The sequence below is a fragment of the Lineus longissimus genome, chromosome 15 (assembly GCF_910592395.1).
Source record: "Lineus longissimus chromosome 15, tnLinLong1.2, whole genome shotgun sequence".
In the NCBI taxonomy this organism is placed as follows: domain Eukaryota; kingdom Metazoa; phylum Nemertea; class Pilidiophora; order Heteronemertea; family Lineidae; genus Lineus; species Lineus longissimus.
The window spans coordinates 8,079,270-8,099,865 of NC_088322.1; the positions used below are offsets into that span (position 1 = coordinate 8,079,270).

The 20,596-nt window shown below is 41.5% G+C and overlaps 1 protein-coding gene across 7 annotated transcripts in view; it reads left to right on the forward strand.

Moving 5' to 3' along the window:
- The window catches only part of LOC135499312 (supervillin-like), a 150,048-nt gene that overhangs the window by 39,883 nt on the left and 89,569 nt on the right, over positions 1-20,596 (forward strand). For 4 of the 7 annotated variants that reach the window (XM_064790036.1, XM_064790037.1, XM_064790039.1 and 1 more), the window contains exons 2-10: positions 1,021-1,143; positions 1,659-1,833; positions 1,925-3,298; positions 4,974-5,263; positions 13,365-13,498; positions 14,355-14,423; positions 15,501-17,638; positions 17,853-18,008; positions 18,282-18,482. In XM_064790036.1, the coding sequence (XP_064646106.1) occupies positions 1,021-1,143; positions 1,659-1,833; positions 1,925-3,298; positions 4,974-5,263; positions 13,365-13,498; positions 14,355-14,423; positions 15,501-17,638; positions 17,853-18,008; positions 18,282-18,482 (4,660 nt within the window). Of the gene's footprint in view, positions 1-1,020; positions 1,144-1,658; positions 1,834-1,924; positions 3,299-4,973; positions 5,264-6,672; positions 6,752-12,414; positions 12,495-13,364; positions 13,499-14,354; positions 14,424-15,500; positions 17,639-17,852; positions 18,009-18,281; positions 18,483-20,596 lie in introns of those variants that run through there. The other 3 variants (XM_064790038.1, XM_064790041.1, XM_064790042.1) reach the window with 3 other exon arrangements.

Here is a 20,596-nt window from a genome sequence, read left to right on the forward strand (position 1 = left end):
GACCAAGTGGTTGAATATATATGTCAACAAGTGGTTGAATATACTCTCAACTCGGCTGTATAAGACCAGATCATATATTTCTTGTCCGCCCATTATATGTTAATCATACATGTAGGATTACCCGAAATCACGATTCCAACCAATGAGGTCTGACGAGAATTCGTATAGGCCTAACACCCCTAACCTGGATGAATATCCTTGTAAATAAACATCATAATGTGCTATTGGGCAGTATTATCAACCTGGTCTTATAGAGCTGAGTTGAGAGTATATGTCAAGTTTTGTATGCCAAAAAAATCAGAAGGAAAAAATTATTAAAACAAAACTTTCAACTTTTCCTCAATTGAACTCATGGAGATTCAATTCCGCTTGGGGGTGCAGCCTCTTGTGCACCTTTTCTGGGCTTACGAGAAGGTCAGTTTCATCCATTTCGCTGCGGCAGGCCTTTTTCGCCCGGTGCAATCTTGTGCTGACTGGATCAAAAGTATTGCCATCTACACTGTTATAATGATAAAACTATCCATAGTGCATTTTGCGTGTTAAAAGAGGTTGCGACCAAGTGCTATGGACGTCACCAACTGCAAAAGGGTAAATAAAATAACGTAAAAACAATGTGAAACGACCACAACCAAACCAGTTTACGTCTCGTGAAATCCCAATCAGGTTTCAGGTAAGCCTTGTGATTAAAATTTAATCAAATGATCCAAACAGGTCATTGAGGTTTTGTAAATATGAACTGTACTTTAACATTGTCATGTCATGTTATTATTGTGTCGGCTCGTTCGTGACCCACTTGTATTTTTGGATAAAGGTCCGATTTCAATCTAGAGAATGGAGTTTAATAGGATACCTGATCAACGAAACTGTTTTGGTAAGGTTGTCTTAACCGTTCTTTTAGCTTCAATATTCTTTTCCAAGATTGGAGGAACTTTCTCTATACGCCACCTCCGGATCCGTGCCTAAATTTGACAGCAAATCTGAGCCTCTTGAATGAAACGTCTCTCACTTCTCTATTTACAGGAAGAAGACGCTTCGTGTCGCGATCGTCGGACGAGCCCACCTCATCATATAAGCCGCCATCAACAACTGATTATGGGCGGCGGACATCTATGCCAGGATCACTGGTCAGAGATTACAAAATAGGTCAGTATCATACTGTAGATAATAAAATGAAACAGCCAGTGGCCAATGTGCCTACCCATTGCAAGGAACACTGGTACACTTTGTACACTACTGAACTTTTGCACTTTAACATTTTTTGCAATTTGCCAAAATTCTGAAAACATATAATTTCGACGATTTTTATTTTGGCGTCCTACAAGATTTCTTTCAGTTTTTCGGTCAGAATATATCTCATCATATTTATTTGTATTACTGTCACATACTTGTAGTTATAAGAACGCTACATGAAACTAGGGGAAGGATTTAAATCAAAGGTATGCAAAAGTTGCAAATTCATACAACTGCAAAATATTACTTTGCGCCAAAAGCTACCTGTGGACCAGGTTGACTTGTCCCCATTTGTAGGCCTCGCCCATTATTGTACACTTGCACAGTCTATCGTACCATGCTAATGCTACTTCACCTAACCACTCTGTGCAAAGAATATCCTTTGAGCAATGAGCTGCTATCATTAAAGGCATAATACTTTCTTCCAGGTTCCACTGGTGGTTCGTCCTATGTTGGTCGCTCCAACACATTCGATAACAGCACAATGTCTTCCCCGTTCACGCTTCAGTCCAGCCCTAGTTTCGATATCGGCCGTCCAACATCCACCAGGATAGGCCGGTCGCATTCAACAGATTTCACGGAATATGATACTCCAAGTAGAAGGTGGGTTTAGGCAGATTACTAGATGTTTGCCATCTAACTGAAATATTTTGCTGAGATATAAATATTTTCTATGCTCTTTTTTGTGTTTCAGGGCCGAGAACCAGTCAAGTGATGCATCCTGTCGAAGCCAGCCTCCGTACTCCCCTCAGTATTATCCAAGCTCCAGCACAAGATCAAAATATGACCAGGATGATTTGCGGCAATCACACTACGCTGACACAAAAAGCTCAAGGCCCTCATATACGGCATCGCGAAAATATTCAGATTCCATAGACACCCTTGGCTCAAAATCTTACATATCGGGAAGAAAATATTCAGACACCCCAAGCACAACACCCTATACCTCTACGAGAAAGTATTCAGACTCTGGCGCGCGTGACGATGTACCCTCTGTAAGTTACCACGACGACCGCCAGTCCGATCGGTTACGCGACCGGACCAGAACTGCTGATGAGGATCGCCGTGACGCGAGGTCAAAGGTGGACGAACAATCCAAGTCGTACCGATCGGAGGATGTGACAATAGAGCGACGTTTGAGTTCCCGTAAGAATTATTCACGACGCACACCTGTTGTTGATAGCGATTCGGACGAGGATATGCATATGCGGCACCCGCCCAGAAGGAAAGGTCAAAGGTCACCACGGGTGCAACGGTCAAAAACAATGCCTGTGCAATCTTTAGGTGCTGTAAGACAGGACACACAATATTCCCGCAATTTAGACGTAGATTCGGCATATTCTGGTTCTCACCAGGTACCCGAACGGAGGTCCCCAGTGGGCGGTACCTTTCCCTCCCCTAGTCGTAGATCACCTGTCGGTTCTAAATCGGCATCTACAGTTGAAACAAGTCCATCGTTTCATTATACTAGATCGTCTAAACCGGCTACGATTGGTCCTTTTGATAAACGGGACTCGGCGGATGGGAAAGCTGATTCTCCTTCGTCGGGGGGCCATGACCTGGATGGTGTGTTCGATTCCCCTCGGAGAATGGCCACGAAATTGTCGGGACGCTCAAAAACTGCTGAGCTCGGCAGTATTTTAACTGCCACTGGTGCTGATATAAAAAATGGAGAGTCAAACAAGGAAAATAAACCGCAAGAAGCTGCGCAAGATGAAGTTGATGCCCGCGCCGAACGGATTGCAAAATATAAAGCTGAGCGACGTAAACAACTTGCGAGTAGATACGGGTCAGGTTCGACTTCGACCGATCAGGGGGACATAGATTTAAAACCATCTCGTTTACGCCTTTCGCGTCGGTTCGGTAGCAGTAGTGATGAATTAAAAGGAGAAAAACCAAAATTTGGCGGTAGTGATGTGACAGATTCCAATAAGAGTCGTCAATGCATTTCGAAGGATGACAGTAATGGATTAGGGCCTGGGGAGTCCGAGCGTGTGTCGGGCCGATTGGGAGAGGCTATGGAAGAACATGCTGGAAGGAAATCAACTTCTGAAAGAAGTCAACTTGGGTAAGACAAAAAACCAGTAACAGCTTTGGTTGAATTTTCCATTACGAAATCAAATAATTAATTTTCCTACAGACAGATATCTGCACTCACCTTGGATCACCCCTGACTGCTCAGGTGGCTGGTAAATCAGTCTGGTTGTGTTTAGTCTGAAGTTTCCAGCACACTCTATCAATGAGTAGGTCTGCCTTCTCAGCTGGTATCGAATACAGGTAGTTTCTGATCGATCAGAACTTGATTCCTTCACCCAAGATGCAGGTTCCTTGTTGGTCTCACTCATGTGCCACACAAACGAGAGATTTTTATCAGTCCGACCTGCGATAATTATCTCTTTCATCTGCAGCAAAAGTATTCCCTATCTGTGAGTAAAATCGTTTAACGCAGAGTTTGATATTTATTGCAAATCGCAAAGATGCCGGATTCTTGTCACATGCAATGTCCAGCAGCAACTGCTAACAAAAAAACCTTTGCCAAATGTGATAATTATCGCCTGTAACAAAAACCATTTGTTTGACTTTGACGGACACCTTAGATGCAGGCGATTGATCATAAGATACTGAGGCGAAACTATCAGACAAATGTTAAAAAATGACTGATCGGAAAATTTGGTTTTCTATCACCTTGATATGTAAGGCCGACTTTTCTAATTCCCAAAATATATATTCATATCTTCTGAAAATTGGGATTGTATACCTACCAGTTACAGTTGTTGAATAATGCCTATTGATCATGTCGATCTTGGCTACATGTACATGTAGTGGTCAAAGTGCTGAAAGTTCATAGTTATTTGGATAATACATGTGGTCTAAAGGTCAATGTGTGTTTGAGGGATAATATCATGATATGAAGTAGTCTTCACGAATTCCAAGATTTCCCCGTATATCAACAGCCATAGCTATTAAACTCCCTGATAGCGATAGTGGTAGAATTTCTAAGTGTGCTTTTACTATCGTTTTATCTGATCTGGCAAGCTGTGAAGCCTGCCCCAAGTTTTCTTCGTGCCCACTTTTACTGGGAACTTCGCTGGTTTCGGTAGATATTATCATGGGGAACAGGTAAGGTAGGCTGTCATTTTTTGCTTGAATGCAAAACTGTCGATAATGGTCTGAGAAGTTGGAAAATTGTTGACAGCGTTTGGTTATTCTAACGTTTTTTGTCATTCTAGATTCATAAATGCTTCAGAAGGCAACACCTTCCTGAAATTTCTGTATGCATTCAAACTTTTGTGAGGTGATTTGAGTCTTTGCGTGGCCACTTTGATGGCAATACATTTTTTCTGGACTCATAAATGCCTTCTCTCTGTAGAAAATAGACATGACGGATATGTGTCTCGGTTGAAAGCACAAAAAAGCATGTAGCTCCTCCCCAACCCCGCCGTACTTGTACCAACAGATTGCAGTAGTCCAGAATGTGTACTGTAGACCATGCCAAATTTTCATGGGCATTTTGTTTGCATGAATTTCATGAAAAAACAACTTAGAGTGGAAAAGACGAGGGAAATTTGTTTTTTCCAAATTTGTTTATAAATTGCAAGATTTAAAAGTGCAAAAATGGTTACGGTTTAGAGTATCCATGAAGTTGTGTTTGGACATTGAGTGAACACCCCCTCATGGTGTAACCCTAATACCAAGATACCATCCCATTTTTAATTTTAAACCGCAAATTGAAATTTTTGCAGGTTTGTTTCGGAGGTGAAGAAAGAGCCGAGTGATGATGCAACACAAAGTGGTGCTACGGACAAGTCTGCAGGGCCGCAGCCATCAACCTCCTCTGTTAGCGGCAGTCGGGTGCGTGCCCGCCAAAGATACATACGACGCGAGTCGACAGATTCTGACCGCTTGGACGAGAAGCGTCAAATTGCGGATACAATCGCGAATGATTTTGCAGTGCTGGAGGCAAAAATGGAGGCACGCGCTCGACGGAGGAGGGAGAAGGCCGCAGCACGAAAGTCGGACTTAAATAAAGATGGTGAGTCAGTGACTTAATTAAAGCTTTTTCGTCTTCTACTTTTCAGTTTCGGTTGCACACTAGACAGTCAGTCTGTTTTTTGGTTACAAAGTGGGCTGTCAACGAGAGTTCTGCCACAGAGCCCCAAAGATTTGTGGTTTCGGTGGTGTCATTTGGCCAGTATTCCTCTCTTAGTATTCTCTGTTAGGAAGCAGGTCTGAATCACAGGAGCTGGATTGAGAGCGCCTCCCTAATTTTTCTGGTTGAAAAGTGACCAAAAGTAAGCCCTTTTTAGCACTTCGCGACCCACTCAAAAATTTCCAATAGTCGGAATCGCTTCGCAACTGATTCCTACGCGTTGAATGAGTCAGTTCCATCTTCACCCTGAAGATGGTGTTTGTGTTTTTTTAACAGAACTTATAAATGGCTGGAGGGGGGGGGTATTTTTGACCAAAAAGTGAGTCCTCGTCAGATGGAAGTGTTACGGGCAGGTTGACGTGCCAATCAAGTTTTGGCCATCATGATCGGATGTCGAAGATTTACCACAAGATAAAGAGGTGTGTTGTTTGTCGTGAGTGCGTCTTACTTGAAGAGGGGGCGTACAAGGCACACGTTAATAGTTGCATTGCTCATTCTACAAAAAAATTAAAATCCTTGAGCTGAGAATATAGCTGCGCTTACACCACGAAATATTGGTGGACCAATTGCACTTACACCACCACATTGCCGCGACAAATTGGTTCGGCAATCCATTGCCGATACAAATTGCCGAGCGAATTTGTCCCACCAAGCTTGATGGTCCAAATTCGCCCGGCTTGCTAAAAGCTCGGCTTTGTCGTGGTGTACGCGCAAATGGATCGGCAATTAGCTAGTTAGATGGTTCGGCTCCAGGCGGCGCTTTCGAAATGGCGCTTTCTGCGCATGCAATTTATTGTTTGCGCGCCATCTGTAGCCGGATTTTATAACTAGCTGCAGCGCTGGTGTAAGCGCTTGGTGGATTTTCGATGGTGCGGCATTGGTTCCCGAACCAAGATTGGTGGTCCATTTTCAGGTGGTGTAAGTGCGGCTTATGCATGTGAAAGTTTTTGCAACTGGCCATGTATGTAACTTGCTGCTGTAAATGATTATTTTGATTGTCATGCCGCATGCAGTGAGCAAGCTTACTTCTGGTAAGGAGAGTATTTCATTGAAGAGAGCCACTAATTTAATTGGATCAAGCCTCTTCAAGTGAGCAATACAAAGTTTGCTTTAATAAATTCTTGCCCACTGAACCATAGAGAGTGCAGGCACACAGGCCTGGTGTCACTGGCCTATCCTTCAATCATGTCAATGGGAAATAATGATTTCCTTTTGCTGTTCGAACATAAAAGTTGTGATATATATGATCATAAAGACACGGGTAAAACGTCTTTGAAAGCGATTTACAAGGTCTCGATGTTCAGTTCTGGATTCGGGCAGAATATTTAGTCAAGGAGTGTCGAATTTCTTGGACGTTATTACTAATGATGGGTAGGTAGATTATTTTCATATTATTTCTTAGAATTTTATCAGGATAATCTGCTCTCTTTTACTAGTTAAGTTTGTAGTTTGAAATTGATGTGGAGGAGACACCCTTACCTGTTTTGAAAAAAAAAGCTTTAACTAAGAAGTTTTAAAAGCATGGCCCTGAGAAATCATAAACATGATAAATGCACTATTTTGGATGAGGGAGGTGGAGCTAACTGATCTTATTTCAGATTTGGAACAGATGCCTCCAGCATGGAAGGTATGGCCTACATCATTTTACCGATGTGGGTTGGGGACATACCCAACTCATCAATATCAACAATGATGCTTTTCTTTCGAATACCAAATAACACCGCCCACATTTCTGGTTAGAGCTTCAGGCTTTTACTTCTTTATAGTTCTTTGCTAAAGATCGAACCATAAGATAAATACCAAGAAGTATGAGCCAAATGAAATATGCAATTTTTGGGGACTGAAGTACTTTGTCTCTCCCCTAGGATGTGGATGGTCAAGTAGTTAGTAGCAGTAGAGTTTTAACTCAAACAGCTAATTTGTTTGAACCTGTCAAATGCACTTGTTGTCGGCTGTTCAAGTTCTAATGGGAAAAACAAGTTCTGATCTCTCTCATGGAGAGCTTTCTAATGTATTGTTGTATCAGTTGGCTTTCTTGATTCTGCTTGGACATTAGGCCTTTCTACACGAGGACAGTTGGAACCGGCTTCGAGCCAGCTCGAAGCGGGTCAGGATAATTTTTATCGTGTAGAACGAAATAGAACCGTCTCCAAGTGACCTGACCCGAGGCGCGTTAGCACTGCAGTCTCGAGTCACTTGAGGCGGGTTGGAGCCACTTCAAGACTCTTAATCTCTCGTGTAGAACCGATCTGGCCTCGAGTCACTTTGCGCACGGTACTAAAATCGAATAGTGCGGTATATAGCAGTTCATGAAAACATGCGCCACCATGCGACGGGTTAGTGGTTTAAGTGGCCTGAACTGACCTGGGGCCGGCGATTTGATCCGTCTCCGTGTAGACAGCGCAAAGTTACAGCCAGTTACAGGTGATCCGGCTTCAAGTGGCTCGAGGTGAGGAGGGCTAAAACTGTCCTCGTGTAAAAGCAACTGATATCTATATGTCTCTTTCAATCAAGTATTTCAACACCTCGGCTATGAAAGCTTCACCACTATCAGCTGATCAGTGTGGTGGGTACGAAAACACACATAGCAATTCAATCTCGCAATGTCAACAAAAACAATTTTTATGAGAAGTCTGAGCGTGGTTCAAACCTCTGAGCTATTCTACGCTATCGCTTGCTATTAATACATGCTATCAGTTACCAGCGCCTCTGGGAAGGTTGTGTTGTTGCCAAATGTGTGGTCAGGTGTGTATTACTGTTTGAAGCATGGATGTTTAGGGCCTGGGGTCGGGGTTCGTTGCTGCACACCTCCAGAACATGAATTTGTCCCTCTCCCTTTAATCCTGATCACAATGATTTGGGCTATTGGATTGGTACAGTGGTAACATCAGCACCAGTCACCTCTAAGGTCCCGGGTTTGATACATGGTCAATCCAGGTGCACTCGTGGGATAGGGAGGGCAACTTTCTCTGACAGTGCCACGGATCAGCAAGATGGCAGTTACCATTGTGATTGTGCACTGCACCACTCGTACACGAACAACCCATCACAGGCCAATTATCTCACCAAATCTTGATAACACTCACATTTTGCAGACATTCAAAATATCACTTCCCAAATAAAGGCATTATTGGATCAATCAGATTTCCTGATTTCTCGACAACAAAGCCTATAGAATAAGTTGTGTTCTCGATGGCCGACCGGGACCTGACCTGGATATGACATTCAGATCACGGGAAAGGAGAACAAAGAAGACATACCTAGATTTGATCTCAACAAGTTCCTTATAAATCATCACCTCTTTAGTACGACTATCTTACCATGCATGCCCTCAGGACTTATCGGCCAAGTGACTTCGTCTTTAACAAGGAAGCAGCCGTCCATCACATGCTGCCAAAAGAGAACTTGCAAAAGTTATGCAATCTAATGTTTTAAAAACAGTTTAGTTGGATCCGTTTGTTCTATACCTTGGTATTTTAATAGTTATATGATAAAGACATACACACACCGTCTCTGCACTTTAAAAGAGCTCAATACAAAGAAAGAATAATTCTGTGATAAGAAGTAGATATAATTGTCATCGTTGAACAATGAGCTATCGTAAAAGTTCAAGTATATAAACTTTTATGTTGTGCGAGATGTTTTGTAAAGGTCTAACTGGAAAATTTTGCTGTGATCGAAGTAAGTTTAAACCTACTGATGACCATGGCTGTTAACCCTTTCACTGTGGGTGACGTGCATGATACGTCATATACTTGGCCCTGTGACGTGCGGATGACATGCGTAGCATGTTGTGCACTGCATTTGCCTCTGTTTCATGGCATGCCTGAAAAGCTGTGGAGAGCACTCGAAATGCTGAATGAAACTGGCTGCAGGGTTGGGATAATGATAATTGCTATTAATCAGAATGCACCAAGTGTTAAAGCTGTATTACAGCAGGAGTAAATACAGTGTTATTATTCATCATTAATTTGTGGATAAATGCAACTATTATTAGCAAAAAATAACCATGTTGGATGGAGTCGATTTAGTAGTGCATTGGAGTGAAAGCTATTACTACAGTTCTGGTGATAGGAAACATCTCTTGCGACTTGCAACATTCCGTTCCACAAACTTGTACCTAGTGTGTTTCGTACTCACCGTAGTCACCATAGTTGGCATGGTCTAGCAACCCAGAGCCCAGGCCATCAATTTGCTCAGCTGGCAACTGATAAAAACTTGTGATGCTGGACAGATGCACTTTACCAGTAATTTTACTTCTGCTCAGAACTATGACTATGAAGTGATGAATGATACTACTGTTGAGCAGAAGTGTATTTCGATGTAAGCTGGTCGATGGTAAATAGCCAAGCCGCTTGTCCAACCCTCGACGACGACGACCCCTCTCATCATAATGATATGATGTCACGCATATGACCTTGGGTCACCAATATTGTCCCTTTAGGCCCATGTAAATTATGTAACCCTCACAGATGCGAATCTCATTATGCACCAGCATGTACATCACCCACAAGGGTAATGAATATTGAATATTTTTGCACTAATTACTCTATTATCATGGATGTGAGGTCAGTGACAACGGTTTGTTTGTTGTCCATACAGAACAATGTGTATCTAACGGTAACTACAGTTCATCAGATAACTAAGGTCGGGCAGGCCTAGCAATGCAGCGGTGATGATAGCATTCAATACTTGTACAGGGATGCCTCAATTGGAGTGACCTTACACAGGTGAAAGTAGAGTATGCTTGCAATAGGCCTGTAGTACAATTGTGTTGTGAGAAACAGTTACTGGCTGACAACTGTTCGAAATGTGTTTGCTTTGTTGATGGATAAACTTATTATATATTTGTTTATAGATGTACTTTGGACTGATGAGAGATTGTCATATAGTATGAAATTTGAATGGAATGTGATACATTAATATGTGAGGATTCAAGTTTGAGAAGGCCTATTTCAGCAGGAGCAGTATTTGTTTATAAGTGTATATGTATATGTGTCTCCGATTTATTTAGAAATAGTCGGATAGAATGCGATTCGAATTGGATGCAATTGGAACTGGATACATTTTTGATGTTTTTGATCTGATTCCATTTCCTGATTCGTTGTCTTTACTGGTGGCACAGGAAATAGAAATGCGCAATGCCTAAGTGCAGTTACTATGCATGCAAATTTGCTGAAACTTGGTATTTGCAGTATTTCTTTATCTGTCTACACATCAGCTTTGTCAAAGTCTATACATGTAGTATTCAGTGTGTGTTTACACAAATAACAATTTTCCATTTTGAGGTCTATTTTCAAATTGTTGAACGAACAGAGTAGACCTTTAATACTACGTGAATCAGACTCTAAGCAGGTTAAACCCATGATATCCCCATAATCCCAGATATATGGCTACATATCCCCCACCTGATACACCTTTAATTACTAATTACTGGGTAACATTAATTAGCACGTATTTTCCTCCAGTGATACATTTGAGGGGCTAACACCTGATGTTACTCCAAATCCCCATGACCTCACTCTCACCTCCCCTGCTAAATAGCCAGATGCCCTTAAGATGGCCGCTTCATAATATTTAGTCAGGTTGCAAGTTCAGGATAGTATTGTTTATGAATTGATTATTCATGATTTAGGCCTACATCTCCCTTTCATGAAACGTGGTGTCTTTTCAAATATTGATACAGATTCATGATACCGGAGGGATCAGATATACATGTAGTTTTTTTGGTGGCTTTGTGGATTGTTTTGGGGTGTTTGATATTGTCGATTTCAGTGCTCATAGTGGAACTTGCTCTGGAATCAAATTGAAGTGCAGTTAAAAATCACAATCCAGGATTTCATTTCATTTCGTTGGTGCAATTTGAAAAATTACAAAGGACTTCATAAGTAATTCCAATGGTGTAGTTTATCCATCGGAAGTGTTTCATCAGTGATTCTTATGATGCTCTGTCTAAGATGTTTCTTTTGTTCGTGGTGGACTCCATTAATTTTCCATGGATTTTTAGTTTGTCATGAACTGTTTTGCCCATTTGAATATTTTTTGAATATTTTTGTTCTGTTTGAATAGGATTATACTTTAGTGAGCAATCTTCACTACTTCACGAAACTTTCAGAGTACTTGTTGTGGAGGAGGAGGATAACTTTAGGAATAATTAATAAAGTCTACATGTAGTCTTCAGAACTTTTTACTTTTAGCTGATGAGGCATTGGTTCCTGGAGCTAAAGGTACACCCCACTCCATAACCTTATGAGAGGGACTGTTTAGGGCATGATAAAGCCAGATTTTTTTGACATGTCTGAAGTTCTACCTTGTAGAAGTAATCGAGGGTGTTTGTCTCACATCATCTGGACTGTCACTCAATTTCACAGTCCACTTCTCTGCCACGTATCAGTAACATACAAGGTCTCCGATTCATTTTGAGGTGGCGATAAATCAGGTTTCTCTCATCTCTGATAAACCTAATGTTCTTTTTCTGTTTTGATGTGTATGAGGTTAATGCATATGACTTGCAGGATGGTTCTTATCTCCGGGTCTCTTTTGTCATATTTGCTCGGCATGATCTTGATATAAATCGTCATTGATTTCACATAGTGACCAGTCTGCAATTTTTCTGAAATGGAGATAACAGCACCATCTGAGTTGTACTAGCCATGTCTACTTACACACCAATAATCATGGTGATATTCAAAGCCAATGTCAATTCCATAACTCTTTACCCTCTATTTATGCATTTCATGCCATTATACTCTTTCATATCTAATGCACAGAGTCATTCAAACTATACGGAATCTTTGAGTGGAGTTTTCTCAAAATGAAAAATTTGGTCACTTTGTGAAAACATCGACAAAATTACGTGTTTCAGTTTTTGCTAAGTTCTATGGAAGATGAGGAAGTAGTTATGTTTTGCTGGGTTCTGGAATATGACTTTTAGGATAAAGTTAAGTGTGGACATACTTGGATTATCTGCAACTTAATTGGAATATTGTAGATCTTGATATATTGTGGAGTATCGAAACCATGATGACCTCTATATTTGCCCGATTGTGCTGCCCCTGCTTCTCCGTCTCTGGAGATCATGGGGAGGGGCTGTCGCTGCTGAAGAATCACAAGGGTAGGATATATGAGTTGTGTTGATCTGCATGCTGAGTGAATATTATTCATCTGTTTTTCATGGATGATTATTAGAGTGATGTTTAAAAACGAGCAAGGGCCAAGTACCACGTTAGTCCTTCTTAATTAATGAAGACAAGTCTTTGTTAATTCATGGCTGCATACATTTAGGCAGGGGTTTCATTTGCTGCCAACTTTAACCAACTGAAATGTTAAATACTATCAGTCTGGCCTGTGAGCCTTTGACTTATTCACCGATACACGTATGCGCCATATCAACTGTCCAGTCTAATCAACTGAGAGATCAAATTCTTATCAGTCTGGATCTTTTTTCCCGTTATTTCACATCTGTGTGCTTTCAAACCTGTGTCAACTGTAATTTCACTATGTGAGCGTCAGTGTGCTTTCAAACCTGTATTTGGTTTTGATGAAAATCGACCCAAGAACTCTCCTCCCAGCAGGTATAAACAAATAAATGATCACTATTAAAGTCAGATAACTCTTCAATTAAACCTAAACTTTACCTATGTGATGGGCATTCAGAGATATAGTGAAAATATATGCTATTTTTCATGGCATATTTGTAAATATCAGTGGCTTGACTAGCTAATTATACTACAATTGAAAAGAAATTGGCATTCTTGTGGCATCAATCAATTTAAGGATGGCCCCTAAGTTTATTTCAGCTGATTGAAGATGTATACATGTAAAGGTCGGTTCCGTAAAGGTCATGTGTCGGAACCGTTTTTGGCAAGGTCTGGTTTCTTTTTGTAACACTCTGTACTTTTTTTTTCAGACCAAAATATGTATGTGGTTCTGTGAGAGAAGATTATCTTTAAAAGTGAAACACTTTGAATGTTTTCTCTTTAAGATGGCCGAACCAGCGAATCCAGCAGTGTGTTCAGCGAGGATCCCAAAGGTCGTGGGGTGTCACCAAGGACGAAGACGACCCCTGTTACAACAGAGGAATACAATCAAGCACTAGATATATCAGAAGGCCCTGAGGTGAGAATGTTGTTTGCTTGGACTAGGTGACCAGATTCTAGCTCTTTCATTGCGGAGTGGCAATGGCACCCCTTGCCATGATTGAAAAGCAATTATTAAAAATAATGTTATTTGGAAAAATTAGTGACGAAGATGCTGGTGATGGCACCACCAGAACTGTTGCAATATTTAGACGAACTTCCAGAGTTCACGTGGCGATTTGCAGTTGGCATCACTAGTATTCTTAAGTGGGATGCGTGGTACTAGAAGGGGAGGCAGTTTATTGAGGTTATGCCCGATGCTACCAGGGACAGGCAGTGAAGGGGTTAAGGGCAGTTGGTTCATGGCTACTGAATCAATTTGAATGAAAGATTATTAGTCAAACCAAGTTGCCAGAAATACCTCTGATTTTTGTCGTCCAAGTGCTGAGTCTCATGCACGAATCAAACTTCAGGAATAACATGATACGTTGTTCCAAACTTGCATGAAATGTTGTAGCATGTTTTTCTCCATAAATTTCCATCATATAAAACATGAGGACTTCTGCGGTATGCTGAGATCAGCCAAAAAGTGCTGTTGGGAATTGGGGTGGGGCCCTTCTATAGCGGGACGTCGGGGCATGCACTCCTCTTTTCCCCTCCATGATTTTGCAATGCATGCTGTAGTGTAAACCCATTCATTTGTCAAGCCTGACATTTCAGCGATTTGCACAAGACGCAAAATGCAAATGTTAGCATGAAAAATTAAAGCTGCAAATGTATTCAGTTTGGATACATGCTTATCGAATAAAGTCATTCCCATCAGTGTTTCATTTGCAGTGATGTATGCTTGCCCTGTTCATTTCTAATTTTTTCACCCCATCGGTTTCGTCCCCCAGAATGTGACCCCTAACGCCTCCCCCAAATCCGACACGGCCATAACACCAGCTGAAATACGACAGGAGAAGGTATGTAGGTAGCGCTCTTGGGAGTTAGCTTTTTCATTGTTAGCATAATAGTAGTAGATTGAGACATCGTCACCCGCTTTACGCAGAAAGTTCTTGGATATTCAGTAGCACAAACAATTTTCAGTGATGTATCATGAGAAAAAACATCCATCACTGTGCCCTGCAATAGATGTCAAACAGGTTTGAGATTATTGTACATTAGTCCGATGTGCAATGAAATGATCACTACATGTAGTTTCTGAGCAAAATTGCTATTTTTTTGGCCAGATTGGCAATACTGCATTGATTGCTATATTTACTACCTGGCACAGTTAGACCACATGGTTGTGGACTTGTCGCTTAGGCATGCAATAAATATCACTACATGTACCGGTAGTTTGCCAGGGACTGTCACAAGTCTAAGGGCTGCTGCAATACATGTTGCACATCTCTGCGCTACAATTTACTCCGATGCACTGAAAGTTTCTTACTTCCATCCATGCTGTCAGTTATTTTGACATATTAAATCCAAGGTAAACTTTCATCAAATTATCTGTAGTAATTACTAGCATGACTAAATAAAACTTGACGAGCGAATTATTTTCTTAGATTTTTTCCTACAACTTTCTCAAAACACTTCTTCCAATAACGGCCAACCTTTGTTTTCTATTCTTAGAAGATACTTCAAAGATATTTCATTTACTAATATCTTTATTAATTTTGTCACTTTATGTATTTTCCCTTTCGTTTTTGTTTACCACTTCTATATAAACATTTCCACATCTCAAGTGGTAAAATATTTGCATAAACGTACCGACCTCCCAAAATAAACATCAAGTCACAAAAAGAATTGATAAAGATTTGTCTTTATTAATTCTTGATCATAAAAGTTCAAGAAATAACTTGAAATAAGAATAAATATGTGTGATAGATATGAATGGAAATGCAATTTATGAATGTTTAACTAGACACACTTCTGCTAAGTAGGTGTCAGATAGAAATCTATAGATTCTATTTCAGTGTATAGGAGACAAACTGTAGATCTAATTCATATCTAGTTCTCATTATAAGACTGAACCATTTCAATTCTCGTTCCAGATCACTGCCATTTTGAATCGGTTCTCCCATCGCCGCCTGGTCGAACAGAAGGTGAGCCCAGACCAGGAACGTTCGCCCGAAACAGAAACCCCACCAACTGCGGGAAAAGAGGATCACATTCAAAAACAGATTAAACTCATAACGGCTGGTAACCATGACGTCTCAGAGAAACTTAAGAAACATCCAACTCCGGATTCAGAAACGGTAACGACACCGCAGGCAATTTCGTCACCAAAGTTCAGCAAGCGGGAGACAGCATCGCCAATTAGGACGACACCATTAAAAGCGACGACAGAAGAAAAGTTGTCTCCGGTTCGGCCATCTCATTTGTTCATGTTTTCACCTGCAGGTGGCGGGGCAGAACCTGCTCTCAAGGCAGAAATTTTTGTGCCAGGTGGACGGTTGTATACGAGTAAGGAAGAGCCGATTCAAGCCTCACTGGAGAGAAATTTAACGAAGCCGGTTCGGCGGACATCAAGTCTACGTGATAGGAGTCGACCGAGTAAATTTTCGTCGGATACTTCGTCTAGTGGCCCTGATGATGAGTTGTCGCGTATTCTTTCCCGTCGAAAAGGCACCATTGAGAATCAAATTGATAAAAAGTTACTGAGTCCGAAATTGGATAATTTGGATACGAAATGGAGTCCGAGAAATGCGAAGCATGTTGTCAATAGTGATGATGGAATCCAGGATGAAGAATTAAAAAATGTATTAAAAAATCGCCGGGCAAGATCGGAGTCTGGTGAACGCAACAATCAACCAGCGGTAGCAAGTACCGTAGAGGCAGTCCACCCGATACTAAAACCAGAAATCCCAGACGCAGAAAAAGAACCTGTTCCAATTTTGCGTAGAAAGTCACCGGATGAGAAACAGAGTGTAGTCAAAATACAAGAACCATTGCCAATTCTGCGCCGGAAATCTCTTGAGGGAGTAGTATCGCCAGAATCGGTTGAACCAGTTCCGATCTTACGGGTAAAGTCATTGGATGTGGACGATGACACTGAGGAACCTGTGTCCATACTTAAGAATAAAGAAGAGGCATTAAGTGCCGAGTCAGCAGAAACATTGCACTCTATACTTAAACATAAGGATGATGATGGGAAACGACCCTCAATTCTAAAACGAAGAGATTTTGCGGAAGTTGAAGAAGTTTCGTGGAGTGACCACAAACCATCTTCAATTCTTAAAAAGCGGGATTCGGCAGATAATACGTCAAGTGCCACCAGCTCCCCGATGAGGAGCCGCCGAAGTTCTGGAGAAGATGGAAAACCGGCTTCGATACTTAAGAAACGTGAATCAGAAGAGTTTGTTGAACGGCGTTCATCCGAACCAGAACTCCGGATGACGTCCATCTTGAAGAAACGTGATTCTGGTGACTCTGAAAAAATCGACTCGGCGAGTTCTTCGAGACGTGGTTCATGCGAGGAAATTCGGCCCATCTCGATTTTAAAGAAACGCGACTCAATGAGTGGGGATGAGTTGGAAATTCATGATGATGAAGATGATGTCAGGCCGATTTTGAAAAGACGGGATCGATCCCAGTCACCGGCTGAGCCACATCAATCGGTTTTATCGCCGTGCCGGAATCCAGATGACATCGACGATCAGCCTCGTTCTGGTATCTTGAAGCGGCCATCTTTGGAGGAATCGGAAGCTCTCGAACACCTCACACTACAGTCAATTATGAAACATAAAGATGATACCGACGAGACGGCATCAGAACCAACACACATTTTCAGAAAACGACACGAGAAGGAACCAGACACTGCAGCTTTGAATTTACCAGAATTTCTCTCACAAATTTCTGACAGGTCTGCGAAATCAGAGAGCCCAGTGTCTAAGGGGCGTCACTCATCATTAACTGATAAACAGAAAGCCACAGTGACGCCTAAACTTGGCGACGCCAGTGCGGCAAAGTCGTTCGATGCATCTTCTGGATCTTTTCAATTACATGTGGCAGATTATTCACCTGCAGGAAGAAAGCAGTCGGGGCGCCCCCTCTACCAGAAATCTCACACTTTCGATAGTAACGAGTTGTCGGCTGCGCTCAAGGCACGACGATTGGAAGATGATAATTCCGAGCAGATGTCTAGCAGTCCACGCCCCCTTTCTGCAGCAGATGAAATCAAAATGATACGGTATGTGCAAAGCGCATGGTGAGATTGCTGCTAAGATGGAAAATTTCCAGTAGAGAATCCAAACATCATAATTTGGGTCAAATAATCTTCATAATCCACCAATTTGAGAATTTTGTTGCTGAAGTTAATTGACTTCCATTTTTTTAGCCGCCCAACAATTCCAACTCTAACCAAAGAAGTGACCAATATCAACTCTTTCCATATTCTTTTTCAGAGCGCAAGCTGAGGAAAATTGGGAATTCCCCGATGAGGCTGTGTCGGTCCAGTCACGGATATTCCAGATGCAGACGAAGATAGAAGATGATAGCAGCAGCCCGCTGAGATCACGGACAGGTTCTGGTCTTGTCACACCTAAGTTGAAACTTGACAGGTCAGTTTACCCCCCGGAGTGCATAAAATGACACCCCTACAGTACCACTGACCCACAGAGTGGTACATGTACTCCTTCACTCGATATACACAAGGTCCCAGTCCTGCCATCTTCAAATAATTCTGTTAAGAAAGGGTGAGAATCCGTGCCTATTGTTCGAGACAGGATTTTACACTGTGGAGTGTGGTATGAAAGGCTGTCGAGGTCCTTCCAGGATCTCAATGTCCGAAATGGCTGGTGATGAGAGGGCTAAAACAAAGCTCTTCATTTCAGCACCAAGCAAAGTGAGATCCCTTTACCAAAGAGGACCCAGCCTGAATCTAGCCGCATCTCTGATGAGCAACTGATGGCCAAGTTAACTGACGCAGCCCTGGAGCCACTGATTGCACGGAGGAAGCAACAGAAACCACGACAACGAGATTGGCACTCGGCAACAATGCCCGTAACAGATGATGAAGTTTCTGAGGCGAATAGGTGAGAGGTTGTTTTTGTCTAGTTTCCAGCTCTCACTGACCCTTAGCTTGACCAAATCTTGTCAATTGAAGAACGAAGGTGTTGTCCATTTCTTTCTCTTTGTATTCGATGACGGCATCATATTCTTAGGTCTGTGGATGTCAGGAATTGGCTGTGCCTTTCGATCTCCCTAATTCCCCACAGTTGTTTTGTCTTGACATCTTGATCCATTGACTGGGTTGTTCTCCACTCATCTTCAGACAGAGTGTAGTCTTGGCGAGTGCGATATACGGTCAGTACTGCCTCACTACATGACCACTGTGAAGTGTTTGCCACCCTGATACTTTTCAGCTGGCTGCACAATCTGAAATGTCCTGTGAGAAGATAATACATGGTGGTGCTTCCCTTCTGCTTCAGATTTAAAGGGAATCCAAGTGGTGTTTATACCCGCTCACTTGGTGCTGCCAGCTTGCTCCGTATGCCTGATGCAGGATTGTTTGGGCACTTTATCAGTGTCGGGCTAGATGGCAGCACAACACCGGGCTGACATTTAATGTGTGTGTGAACACAGCATAAGAGATGACTAAAACTTTCTGTTGTTTATAAAGAGGAAGAGACTTATTGGAGTGATTTTGACACTCAAGTGCAGGACAAATAAATTATCAAAAGCAACTTAGAAACAACGAAAAAAGATTATCAAAAACCAAGACAATGGCTGATATTTATAAAGACTAGTAAATTCTTTTATTACAGTTTTCTACAGAGATGGCTAGTGTAAATGTACATGAAGTTTAAAGTAAAAGCATTTACTAGTCTTTTATAAATATCGGCCAATGATTGACATGACCATTCCTTGGAAAGCTCTTGATGAGCACTTTCGGAAGGTACCATAATAAACCTATTGACATGACATTTAATTGGAAAGCTCTTGAAAAGTACATTCTGATGGTACCATCACGATCAACATTGGATAAAACACAATTTTTGACAGGGTTAAACCTTTTCACATCAACTTCGAGATCGATCAGTGATCAGTTGGATCAATGTAGATATATTAATCCAGATTATATCCTCCTCCATGAAGTGTTTTCAAAGTGCATGTCCATCAGTATTGACTAATTTGGTCTGACTGATTGTAACTCTCCTTTGAGGAGTTAAATGTACATGCAGACATCACTCATTGCCATAGATACATGCATGTGACACAGAAATCTAGGTCCTTGAGAATTTTTTTTAAGTGTTAGTGTTGACTAGGGTTGTGACCCTTGGAGTTGGGGCAAATACTCCCCTGTCCCCCTCTAGCTACGGCCCTGAGTTCATGTTGGTCAACAAACAGCTTTTAGATCTTCATGTATGTAGCCCTGTTTCAGTCAGCTGGTATTGCCCCTGGCCATTTCTCAAGAACTGTTAATTATGCCAAGCAGGCCAAAAATAAAAAAATGAGTCTTCATCAATTTCCAGCATTTTGGTGTTTCATTTCTTGCTCAATGATGAACTTGATAACTTTTTTGGAAACATATGTGACGAAAAAATATTCGTCACTGCGACATATAGTAGAATATCAAACAAATTTTTATTATAACGGGTTAAACGGCTAAAATGTTACTCTTTGTCAAAGCCAACATACACTGTACATGCCTTTCTGAGACAATATTTAAAGTTAATCCACCACAGAGATTAAACATCCCTCGGGTGACATTGACCGGAAAATGCCAATAATCACTTGATCAATTGGCTAATTTTCGATCTATTTATTCGGACGATAAATTTGATGCTCAGGCCCATTAACCAGGATAAATTAGGAGATGTACATTTATGATGTAGCTTATCATGAACACGACGCAGCAATTTTCATGTCAATATTGTGTCGGAACCGTCTAGGTTTGTTGTTTGCAGAATTGCTGGTCAAGTTTTTGGATATAAGAAGGTTCGATGTTTTGTATTAGGAGGCATATTTCCTGTTTTGCCCTGATTTTGGCCACGAGTTGCTGAATTTTGTGTCAATTTTGTTCAGTTCATGGTGGAAATTTAGGTGGAAAGCAGTTTGGATCTACTCATCAGAGGATGCTTTTGCAGGAAGATCTACTGGTTTGTATAATAACAGCCCCTAGGGGTTCAAATTCCAAGATGTCATA